This window comes from Artemia sp. Qi Xiang Cuo, unplaced genomic scaffold (genome assembly GCF_049724085.1).
Source record: "Artemia sp. Qi Xiang Cuo unplaced genomic scaffold, ASM4972408v1 HiC_scaffold_23, whole genome shotgun sequence".
NCBI lineage: Eukaryota > Metazoa > Arthropoda > Branchiopoda > Anostraca > Artemiidae > Artemia > Artemia sp. Qi Xiang Cuo.
This window is the reverse complement of record NW_028297432.1, coordinates 6,397,016-6,408,921: the sequence shown is the minus strand read 5'-3', so window position 1 is coordinate 6,408,921 and position 11,906 is coordinate 6,397,016. Positions and strand designations below refer to the sequence as shown.

Genomic DNA, 11,906 nt, shown 5'->3' with positions numbered 1-11,906 from the left:
TTTTTATAAGCAAGTTTTATTTTATAAAGTGAAACTGCGAACAAAATGAGTCATAGATACGGCACATGAAGATAGGAAATCAACGAACCAGACCAGGAGGTAGAGCTCTTCTCTTCTTTGCTTTAGGCTGCTGCATTGTCGCTCCTTTGAATATGGAACTAGAAAAAGTTTTTAGAGTAAATAACATGGAAAGAATTAGAATGAAACGCTTTAAATTACAATACAACAAATGCCATTTGTATAATTATACCAAAGGCTGTAAAGCTGAAAATTGAGCATTAAAGCTCCAAATTTTTCCTCGATAGCCAACGACTAGCCAGAAAATAATGTAGCAAGTATTCATTTGGGCATCCTTTTATTTGGACCTCAGATAAATACAGAAAAACAGGCGGTGTTTGGAGGGAGAATATTTCTCATTTTCTTGTTCGTATATCTTTTTCCATGCATACCTGTTTCTTCGAGGGACAGTATCCCCTCTGATCTCTGTGCTGGTGTCAATGGGGGATATATCTCTGTCCCCATATGCTGGCGTTCCCCGAGGATTAGTTTTAGTTTTCACTGCCTAGTCTGCAATAATACAGATGTCAAATTTCCCTTCTCTTTTAAAACCGCTTTCCAAGTATTACAATAAAGCTAGCCACCTCCTTCACGAAACTAATCGTCCACGAGGTATCACTTTACTTTATCTTCAATCACTATACATTCTTTCAAGTGAATGTTTTACTTTTTCTCGGCTTAATGATGACCCCCTCAGCCCCTAAATATTCTGCTGTCTTTTGCCTCTGATCCAATTAATTATCATCTTCGCAACGCAAACCCTATTCAAATCCCTTTACTCCATCTGCAAGGTTTGACTTCAGTCCTGTAACAGCGAGTCATAGTATATGAAATATGACAGCTCATTCTGATCAAAGGTGCCACACGCTGAACTCATTAAAAAAAAATGTAAAAAAATGTTTGGCTTCTTAGGTGTTTTTTCTTTTTTTTTGTAGGATCGGTTGGAGTCTTTAATCTATTCAATTTATTTTTGTTATTTCAATTTTTATTGTATCTGTCATTATTGATTATTTACTCTTTTACCTGGGAGGGGGGGAAGCTGAATTATAGTCAGTGCAACACCTATCAGAATAGGCTAGCGGATCTCAACTAAACATTGGTCAGAAATATGAATTAATGTCTTAACTATAAATTATGGAGATGAGGACCCGATCCAAATTCTATGAGAAGAGGGAAGGAGGGTCCCTGAATTCATATCATAAGAGCAATACTTGAAAGGGTTTGTCCAGTGTCAACCACACTCAGGAGCGTCCCAAGATTCATTTCATTGGGGGAAGACCTTCGTGAATTTTACCAAATCGCTACCTGATTTAAGCAGAATTTTCAGCAGAAATCAAGAATTACGCTAAATTTTGCCCGATTTTGCAAAATGTTCACTTCTGGCAAAATTTTTACCTAATACCAAAAAAATGAGGGGGCGCCCCCCCCCCCCTCCTCTCGAAGCCTCTGACCACATTTAGCCAGAAACAACCTTTGATCAACTAGATCTATCTTTCTGAAGGGCTGCACTGTTATCATTTGTAAGCATAAGAAAGGCCTACTGGATCTTGTCTAAATTTTGCGGAAATTAAGAACTAGAACTTTATTTCATATTTAAAGGGCCCTTGTCAAACCTTATAGACATTAAAACTGTGTTGCTCCGCTACTATGACCAATGTGTCACATTTTCACAAAACGTACAGAAAACTAATAGCAAAGAATAAGACTGTAATTACAAGCTAGGAAAATATAATAATAGAAGAAAATGAAGACAATATGGAGAAAGAGAAGGAATTGTAAAACAAAGAATGACATGACTAATGGCTAAATCTAGAATTCAGTTATAATTTAAACTTAATTCTCTTGAAGAAAAACTTTTTCAATATAAATTTAGTACTTTTAAAAACTCCAAAAAAAATAATAGATTGAAGCCAAAAAAAGATTCAAGATCCAAAAAAAATAAGATTCAAGCTCTGAAAATAGGACATCTATCATAACAGATCCGAGAAGTAGCTTCTAAAGCATTCTAGTTACAGATTAAAAGCAGTAAAAAGTCAACCTTAATTAACATCAAAGGATCTAATAAAATCCTTTTGGAAGTACAGATTCATAATCTCGTACTGTAATCTATTCGCTAGACTCCCTGAGACATGGAGCTGGAAGCTCATTAGATTCGACTGAGACTCTTGTTAGTTTTAGATTTTCGAAAAAGGTCTCCATATGAAGACTGTACTAATACCTTAATTACAGGACATGTGACCATTAACCTGGTGAAGGGCCCATAGGATTAAAAAATAAAAAAAGAGAAGAAGTAAAACAGGTGTAACTTAAGGAAAAATACAAAGGAACTTACTCGCATGTGACACATATGGGCGGTGTCCGACAAAAAACTGAAAATAAAGTGATATTTTCACAAAAAAAAACACAACAGATAACATATCATACATGAAAATAATGCACGGTGGGCATACTATATTTATGGTATATTTTTTTCATGGTATTGTTTTACATTGCATGGTTTTTATGGTATATTTTTTTATGGTATATAATTAAATGGTGAGTTTAGACACCCTGATAAAACCGTCTCTTAGCATGTAAAACAGTCATAGATAAATAGTGAATTTTATTCGCTATAATAGAGGAATGTCTGATAGGCTAGCACCACTAGAAAAGTGACTTTGGAGGAAATGCTCTCCCCCCACCAAGGGAACAAAAAAAAGTTTTTTTTTTAATCTATCGAAAGAGGAAAATTAAAAGTATTTTCGCTTAAATCCTGGTAGAAGTGAAAATCATGGTAGCACTTTTCTCAACCTCCCCCTGGAAAAATTTCCAGGTGGCTCTCATGTTCTAAACTATAGTGGCATGTGTATTAGAAGCAGATGCATTTCACACTACAAAAATGATTTATAATTTAATACAGAAGGGATAAAACTGTCAGCTAGATTTTTTTTACGGTCTATCAGCCTTTAGAAACGGACAGTGGCAAACAGAGTAGCTTACTCATTATAAAAAATGACAGTATAGACTTCGAATAATGTTTGTAAGTGAATGTAATGATATTTCAGGGAAGAATTCTTGCATGAATATAAGAAAAGACAGGCCACAAGTCAGACTTTTCTAGCTTTTCGTGACGACGAACTGTTATTGAGAACATATTATCAAACGGGTAGGCTAAACCATCTTATAATTAAATTATGCAGATGATGTAATTTTGATAAATAATTTTTTTTTTTTGAGAAATGAGTGAAGTTTTAGTTTTGAGAGTTCAGTGTGCAAGAATAAGTTCAAAATTTCATCCCGAGGAGACTATGTTGCTTAGACTAAGAACGAGTGAGAGTAAAGACGTGATGCTAGGAAAGGAGAAAATCAGTTTAGCAGATATCGCTAATCTGGATAGCAGTAATAGTAAAGACGACGAATGCAGTGAAGATGTAAAAAGTAGCATAGCCAAGGCGCAGATGAAAAAAGCATTCAAACTAAGATTAAAATATTGGAAGTCACTGTAATGGCAGCGGTAAAGTATGGCTCTAGAGCCTAACGATAAAGACATAAAAAGAATTACCCACCAGAATCAAGTCTTAGAAATGGGATTATTTACCTTTATTATTACTAAGTCACTTTTATTTCAATACTAAGTAGAGATTTCCAAGTAAATCATTGCATTGTCCTGCTTATTTTGCAATGATATTATATTATTTTCTCTTTTAATTATTAATTATATCCTTCTATTGTATTTAATCTACTCTTATATGTACAATTTTTAAAGTCGGAGAGACCTCTTTACCAGTGTGGCTGAACTTGCCATAGACTTTTAGAGTTATAGTATTCAATAGCATGTCCAAGAATATACCAGTACCCACAGAACCTTTTCTCCGAGGCCACCTTTGTCTGAAATATATAAAATGAAAATTATAGCCTAATATAATTTTTACTTTTTCTCTTTTCTTAGGTATCTAGAAAAATCATATAAGCTACTGGCAAATGTACCAGTTAAATGTTATTTCTACGATTCTTCTTCTATTTAACAGCAGGCGGGCTTTTCAGTAAAACTATTTAGCCCTTTTCCTTTTGCTTCACTCTGTGGGCTACAGAGCTACTGGCTTGATTGCCTCATATTTATTAGATATATTCAGATATCTTTCAGCAGATCTTTCGACTCAAGGAGTTCAAATATAAGATGATAGATGTCGATTTCTATGCTCTATGTGCAGGTATAGTTGGCTAGGCTCTTGGCTGATAGTGGGATTTTGTGGTGTTTGAAGTATTTTAACAGTTTACAAAGCAAGATATGTTGTGCAGACGTCAGCATATTACATTCAAATAGGCAATGGTCAATTGTTTCATTATTCATATTACAATGCCTGCAAATAGGGGTCAGGGGAATTGAACCACTTGAATTAGAAAGCTTATATGAGAATGCAAGGAAATTTAGTCCATTTGTTCCAGAACGAATTCTATGATAAATTTTAGAAAGATATTTATTGGGAAAGGGGGAAAGGATAGGATTAATCTTATTAAAATTAATATCTGATAGCCTCCATCGGTAAATATCTCTAATTGGGATTGGTCTCCCACTTGGCTGGTCAATATTTATAGCATTTTTTGCTATTTCATCAACCTGATGATTACCACTTATGCCAGAGTGGCTAGGAATGTACTGAAAGTAAGTTTTTATGCCACTTGAAGCAAGATTATCAATAATACTGAGACAATGATAAGTGTCAATGTCCAACTTATATTGAGGAGCTGAGGCCAGCAACTCAACGCTTGATAAAGAGTCGGAATAGATGATAATATTATTCGAATTTTCAATCAAAGGTTGGTTTTGCTTAAGGTGTTCTAATGCCATGATTATGGCATTTAACTCAGCAGACATTATAGATAAATTATTAAATAATCTCTCGCCCATTGCAATTTTCAGGTGAGGAAGGAAAACACCACTTGCAACCTTCTCATCCATTTTTGACCCATCAACAAATATTTGGAAGTGATTTTTATAGGTAATTGTGTTAAGTTCTGCAAATTTTTTCTGGACAAAAGCAATGGGGGTTAAATCTTTATTCCATTTTGAAAATTCAGTATTTATTATGGAAAATGACCAATTCCATGGAGGAGATTAGGGGAAAGTAGGTGCAATAGACTTTGCTGGTACAGGGAACTTCTTTTGAATATTGGCATACTCATCTGCAATACCTCTATACATGGCTGGATTTCTTAACCAATTATGTAATGTGTGTGAGCTATTTGATTCAATTTTTGTAAGATGTTTTATCAAGAGAAAGCTACGTCTCTCCCTTATTGTTGTTAATCCACTGTCCATAAGCAGAAACTTGGTGCTTGTGGGTTTCCTAAGACCAAATATGAGACATATTATATCATTTTGTGTTGTTTCATTTTTTTGTATCTGGGTCTTTGCACATGCACCATAGACGATGAGCGCATAGTCAATATGGGGTCTTATATGTGATTTATAAAACTGGAGTAAGGTTTTCTCCTTACAACCCCAGTGTGTGGAAAGATGTCTTTTTAGTATATTTGCTTTTCTATAACATTTTTTTATTGTGTTTGAAATGTGGAGGTGGAAATTAAGTTTTTGGTCAAGCATGAGACCTAGGTAATTAATATTATTATCTTCTGAAATAGTTGTTTTATTTAGAGTTAGTTTTGCATTAACATGGTTTCGCTTCCGGTGAAATTGGATTATTTTTGACTTGGTGGGCGCAATGGGTAAATCTGAATGTTGAGAGAATTTTTCAAACTGGAAAAGTGACTTTTGCAGATTTGACTGTGCTATCTGAAAGGTGTTGCCAGATGACCATAGCACCAGATCATCAGCATATTGTAGATTCGTGTGGGGTAGGTTCATGTCCCAGAGATATAGGGCAAAAAGGAGGCAACTGAGGACCGCTCCCTGAGGTAGGCCTTTGGATATTGTCTTTTGGAGTGAAGAGGCTGAACCAACACAAACAATGAAACTTCGCACTTCTATGAAGGATTTAATAAAGGATACTAGCTTAGAACGTACTCCAAGGTTTGCAAGTTTAATTAAAAGGATTTGATGGTTCACATTATCATAAACTCCTTCAAAATCTAGGAAAGCTGCCACTAGGATATTATTTTTTGAGAAAGATTCATTGATTGCATTTGTTAGCAAAATGAAAGCATCTGTTGAGGAGTGGTATTTCCTGAATCCAGTTTGAGTGTGTGGGATCATGTTATTTTTCTCAACAAACCAGAGGAGTCTGTGATAAATCATTTTCTCCATTATTTTCCCCATCACAGGTGTAATCATTATGGGCCTATAAAACTCAGGGTTATTTTTCTTTAGGATTGGTAGGAGGGACGAACATTTCCATATATTGGGGAAACTAGAAGATGCCCAAGCGTGATTATAACAATTTAGCAATTCTTGTTTGTATGAAGGTGTGAGATTCTTTATCCATGTAAGGTGTATATTGTCATAGCTACTGATAGTTTTGGACCTAATATGATGTATTGCATTATTCAATTCCTGGATTGAAAATGGATTAGTTATGTACTCGGATCCTGGGCGTGGTTGGCAACTAGGGTTCATAGGAATTGTGTACAGTTTGCTTTGATTATTTTATGTTAGCTTATTAGCAAAAAGAGTTGCAAATAGGTTAGCCTTTTCATTATCATTGTCATAATGGGTGTTATTATGTATAAGCTCATACAGGAGTAGGTTGGGAGAAGTCTTTTTCCCACAGATGTGGCTTTTGACTTTATGTATAATTGGCTCATTTGTTTCTCTGGAGAGATTATTTGCAAAATTATTCCAGTATTTATATTTAGCATCTATTATACTCCTTTTTAGATTAGATTCTGCTTGTAATTTTTTTAAATATGTAGTAGGTGATGGTTTTTTTATGAATTCTGTCCTAGCTGCCTTTTTTATCCTCCATTTATTTAGGCACTCATTTGTCCACCATGCTTTAGGAATTTGTTTAGGGAATGTTTTCTTAGGTGTTGTCCTGGGGATAGCGTGATTAGCTGTATTTATTAATAAAGATGTCAACGCTTCAGCATGTGTGTCAACTGTTGTGTTAGAAATGCATGAACTTTGGGTGAAACTTGTAATTTCATCATTTAGCTTATTTTGCAAAATAGACCAATTTGCTTTAGTGTTGATATATTTGGATGTATGAGATAAAGTTTCAGCAGGTTCATTTAGGGAGCAAACTATAGCAAAGTGGTCTGTACATAGACTATCAATTTTATTTATATAAATTTTGTTCAAAAAATTTAGACACAATTTGTAGGTCAATTGTGGAGAAATTGCCACTTTTGGGGTTGAAATAAGTATTCAGGTTTGGAGGGGTAGCAACAACTAATTCATTATTATTTGAAGTCATATGCTCAATAAATTTACCAGCTTTATTTGCTGGTTTATTCCCCCACAAAAGGCTGTGGGCATTGAAATCTCCACAAATAATGCTATTTTTTAACATATTAGAATTATTTATATAATTAAAGAAATCCTTGGCATCTGCAGTTTGGCCATTAGGGTTATAAAAGCTTATTATGTAGGTTTTTAAATTATTCAGCAAAACACTTACACCAATTACATCAACATCATTGTCAGAATCTGGAAAATTGATGCCACAAAATTTTATATTATTATTAACTAATAAAGCTACACCACCTCCTTTTCTCTCTGAAGATCTATCCTTTCTCAGAATAGTATATCCCAGAGACTTAATTTGTTGATTTTGGGTTAAATGAATTCCTGGAGGCAAGCAATATTAATTGAATTATTATTCATAAATGATATAAGTTCATTGAGATTATTTTCTGTGAGTGATCTTACAGTCCATTGGAGATTTGGCAAATATTTTGTTTTTGATTTGTTCTTCAAATGACTTTGTATCAATGTCCAACGTTGTTAAGAGTAAAGAAAGACATTTTTTCGCTTGAATTAAGATATCCCCTTAGATTTATGTATTTTCAAATTCTGCAATAATTTTTTTTTTCTGTAGTTAATGTGTGTTCATTGCCTGAACTGCATTACAGTTTAGAATGAATAAGCATATATTTGGGGATTGCATTTTTTTTTGTGCATCCTGTTTTTTGGTTAAGGGATTGATTCCTGGTAGTGTTTCTGGTTTGTTTATTCTTGGGAGGGAGGGCCAGGCTGGCCTCATCTCACCGGACAAGGAGGCTTGTTGGCTTGGTGATTCCTTCTGATAGGGATTTGAGCTAGGGGGCTTAGAAGATGGTGTTTTATATGGGGTGCTTGATGCATTGGGGGTATTTGACTTGGGGGTTTTGGTTGGTTTCATTACAGGCTTTATTTGGTATTGTTGGGCAGCATTTGCTTCCATTGCTGCAAAGGGGTATGGGATGGCCTTCTCTGTTGATATTTGTAGTGTTAGAGCTCTTTTCTTGTATGCAGGGCATAATTATTTATTTGTAGATTCATGTGGGCCTTTGCAATTGATGCATGTAGGCTGAGCGTTGTTGCAAGTTGTCAGCTCTTTATGATGGAAAGATTTACAATTACTACACTCTTGGAGAATTTCATTGCATTTGTTTGTTGTGTGTCCCAGTTTGAAACACTTCTGACACTGAATAGGCTTAGGTTTGTATTCCTTGTGTGGTTTGATTTGCCCAAATAGGAATAATTTTTCTGGGATATCAATTTTATCCTTCAGTGTGAATAAGAAGGATCTACTAGTTTTTAGGCGATTAGAGTTGGGTTTTCCAAGTTGGGTAACATCCTCAACTGGGATTGTGTTTCCAGCCCTATCTGAAAGGCCTTCTTTTAACTCCTGAGTAGATATCTCTGGGGGAACATTATAAACTACTATTTTTGTTGGTGATTGTTTTGGGTTCCAATTAGATCCAATAATTGGGGTATTCAGAAGGGATTTAAGGTTAATTATTGTATCTGCTGATTTCTGATCTTCTACAGCTATTAGCAGAGATCCATCACGGTTAATGTTAAGAGAAAACATTGATTTTAGCAATTTAAAAATTGCAACTCTTATTGCAGTGATCATTTTCATTTCAAAGGGGATAGTGGGAGTAATTTTAAGGTAAATTCCTAAGTTTTTGGAGGTAGGATCTTGGGCAGGGAGAGGGGAAATGCTTTTGATTGGGGAGATTTTTTTCCTTTTTTCAGAACTTCTAGAGAGGACCTCTTGAAACCCATTATCATCGTTTATGGTTACATTAGCCCCTACACTTATCATTGTCCTATTCTCCGAATTGAAGCTATCATTAGAACTTTGAGATAGGGTGCTTGACCAGCCAGGATGGGTATCTTTCACTATGACACTTTCACTGGAGTTTAATTTGGGATCTGGGGGGACTTTTTGTTTTTAGGACTTCTAATCATTGCCTATTGGAAAAAGCTTTAAACACAAAAATAAAACTAAAACAAGAAGGGAAAATATATGATATCAAACCGTCTGCACTATACTATGGGGAGGATAAACACCACAGTATAGCCCTGAGGATGACTTGAGCAGAATTGGTTTAGTACAACTGCTGATCAGAAGAGATAATAATCACAAGAAAATATATTTCGATTTTCTACGATGAAAATGAAGTCATTTTCTTATTCTAATTCTTCTACATCTTCCATAACATGAGGCCGCTAAAAACCTAGGAAGTGATATGGCACTAGTAACTTCTTTTTTTTACTAAGGAATTTTTTCTAGGGATAAGTTTAAAGTTTAAAGCTGATGCTTAAAGCTTGTCTGGCACCCCTCCCACCACCACTCTCTGTCTAAAAATTTTTTATATCATTTTGACAATCAAATTTCACAGAAGCTTTGCTGAAGACTGGTTTCAAGTCAGTAATTTCCAAAGCGAACTCTTGTTTGTCTTCAAGCAGGAAACAACAAGCCATCCAGCATTTCCCAACAAAACCAATTTTCTTGTTTTGTTAGACTGTAGCCTTTGAAAATGTCATTTCATACTTAAGACCAATCTACCAAAAGTATTCCACTTGAATATCCTATCGCTCACCTCTGTCTCCTCACTGAGCTAGCGAAAATTATTTAATTCAAAAATTTACGCAAAAACCAAACTCTTAGAAAAAAAAAATCCCAAACTGGGTGAGGCAAATGAAAAGGCATTTTAAGTTTCACAAGGGCGGAAAAAAATCAGAAAAAAATACATATCACGCTCAATGACAATTATAGCCAGGTGGTTCTACACCAACAAACATTGTACGCCAACGCTACGCCAACAAACATTGCACTATATAAATTTGATAATTCCAACTATTTAGGGGGACATAAAGCATCTACAAAAAAACCTGAAAATATGAAGAATATTGAAACCCAAATGAATTGTAAAAAAATGGAACGGATCAGTTGATAGAACACGGTGAGCTGAAGGAGATTGCCTGTAAAATGTTGTGTAACACTTTTTGAAGTATTGCGTTTTTGTATTCTTGTCTTTTTGTGTATACTTGTTTATTTTGTGTCAGGAAAGTGTTCTCGTTTGTACAAAGAAAGTATTCTTGTGTCCAGGGCACGGACACAAGTCCGTATGCAAGTTCATGCGTCCGTACACAAAATTGCAAACAAAATTTTATAGTTTCCAACTATTTAAAGGGATATATTGTATCCGAGGAAAAAAATGAAACTTTTAAGGATCATGAAACTCAAATTAATTATAAAAAGATAGAACAGATCATTTGATGAAGCATGGGGAGCTTAAGGAGGGGGTCCTCAAGTATTAGCTTCAGGAGCTGTCGCATAGCAATTTTTGAAGTACTGCTTCCAAAAATAGCATCAAAATGGAAATTTTTTCATATTAATTTCGCCTTGAGGTCCATAGACGGAGAAGTTTTGCTTAGTTGTGCTACAAAAACCATGCATCATATATCAGCCGTTGATAATCTAAAATTTGGTTGCCGGACAACTCCTAATTAGAAAACTGACCTTACAGGAAACCTTACGATAAGAACAATCCATCATGAAATATTAACAAATGATATTTTTGAATTACACAACAGCAATAACAGTACTGGCAACGACGATTGTCCAGTGACTGAAATGGATTGGACAGTGACATAAATCTTAACTCAAGTAAAATGCTACAGAACACTTTTAGAATTATTGCACTCAATTGGAAAGGTACGTGGATAAATTTTGCCTCAAGAAAAATGGGGGGATTACACCGGGGGGGGGGCTAATACCTCATAAACTGTATTTTCAGGTCTAAATTATCGGAGATGTCCGTTGGGCAAATCTTGGGAGACATTAAGAATCGTAAGAAATCGATGTTGACGCGAGGAAACCAAGTTAGTGTTTCTTTTTTTTCAGGTCAATGTGTTACTTCTAAATCCGATGTTTTTTTTTAATTAAGAGACGCAAAACAAGAAAAATTACCGATAGAAATGCAAAATTGAAACAACAAGAGCCATAAAGAAGACGCAGCGAAAATTCAAAAAAAAAATTCATTGGATAATTTGGATTTTAAGAATGATAGGATGGGTGAGAAACAAGATATCATTTACTTAGAAGCTAAGAAAAACTAACAAGGGGAGTTAATAGTCCCATTCGATTTTAAAAAAATTAAGTAGTTAATATACAAAATTGACCTAAATTGATAAAAAGGTATACATACTTGACAAGCAAACAGAACAGACATAGCCAACTTCAACCAACTGTCTGTGACAAAAGCAGGCCGCTCGATAATCAATCTTTGTTGGTGGCGGGAGGTTGAGATTCTTTCTTTCTTCAATAGATGGTAAGAAGAGCCACTGCAAAGATAAGTTAGGAGCGTCTACTAATATAACGAAATAATTTGTTAAATTAGTGATTCTTACATAAAAGACACGAATATGAGGGGGGACAAGGATCTTTGGATTTCTTTTAATGAAAATAAAAAAA

At 34.9% G+C, this 11,906-nt stretch overlaps 1 protein-coding gene across 3 annotated transcripts in view; it reads right to left on the bottom strand.

The window, feature by feature from the left end:
- Nucleotides 1–6: 6 nt before the first annotated feature.
- Nucleotides 7–11,906, bottom strand: part of LOC148939000 (general transcription factor IIH subunit 3-like) — a 72,058-nt gene continuing 60,158 nt past the window's right edge. For all 3 annotated transcript variants that reach the window (XM_089107376.1, XM_089107377.1, XM_089107375.1), the window contains exons 6-8: nt 11,641–11,776; nt 2,390–2,426; nt 7–158 (exon numbers count right to left, since the gene is read on the bottom strand). In XM_089107376.1, coding sequence (XP_088963502.1) covers nt 80–158; nt 2,390–2,426; nt 11,641–11,776 — 252 coding nt within the window. In that variant the 3' untranslated portion in view covers nt 7–79. The remainder of the gene's footprint in view (nt 159–2,389; nt 2,427–11,640; nt 11,777–11,906) is intronic.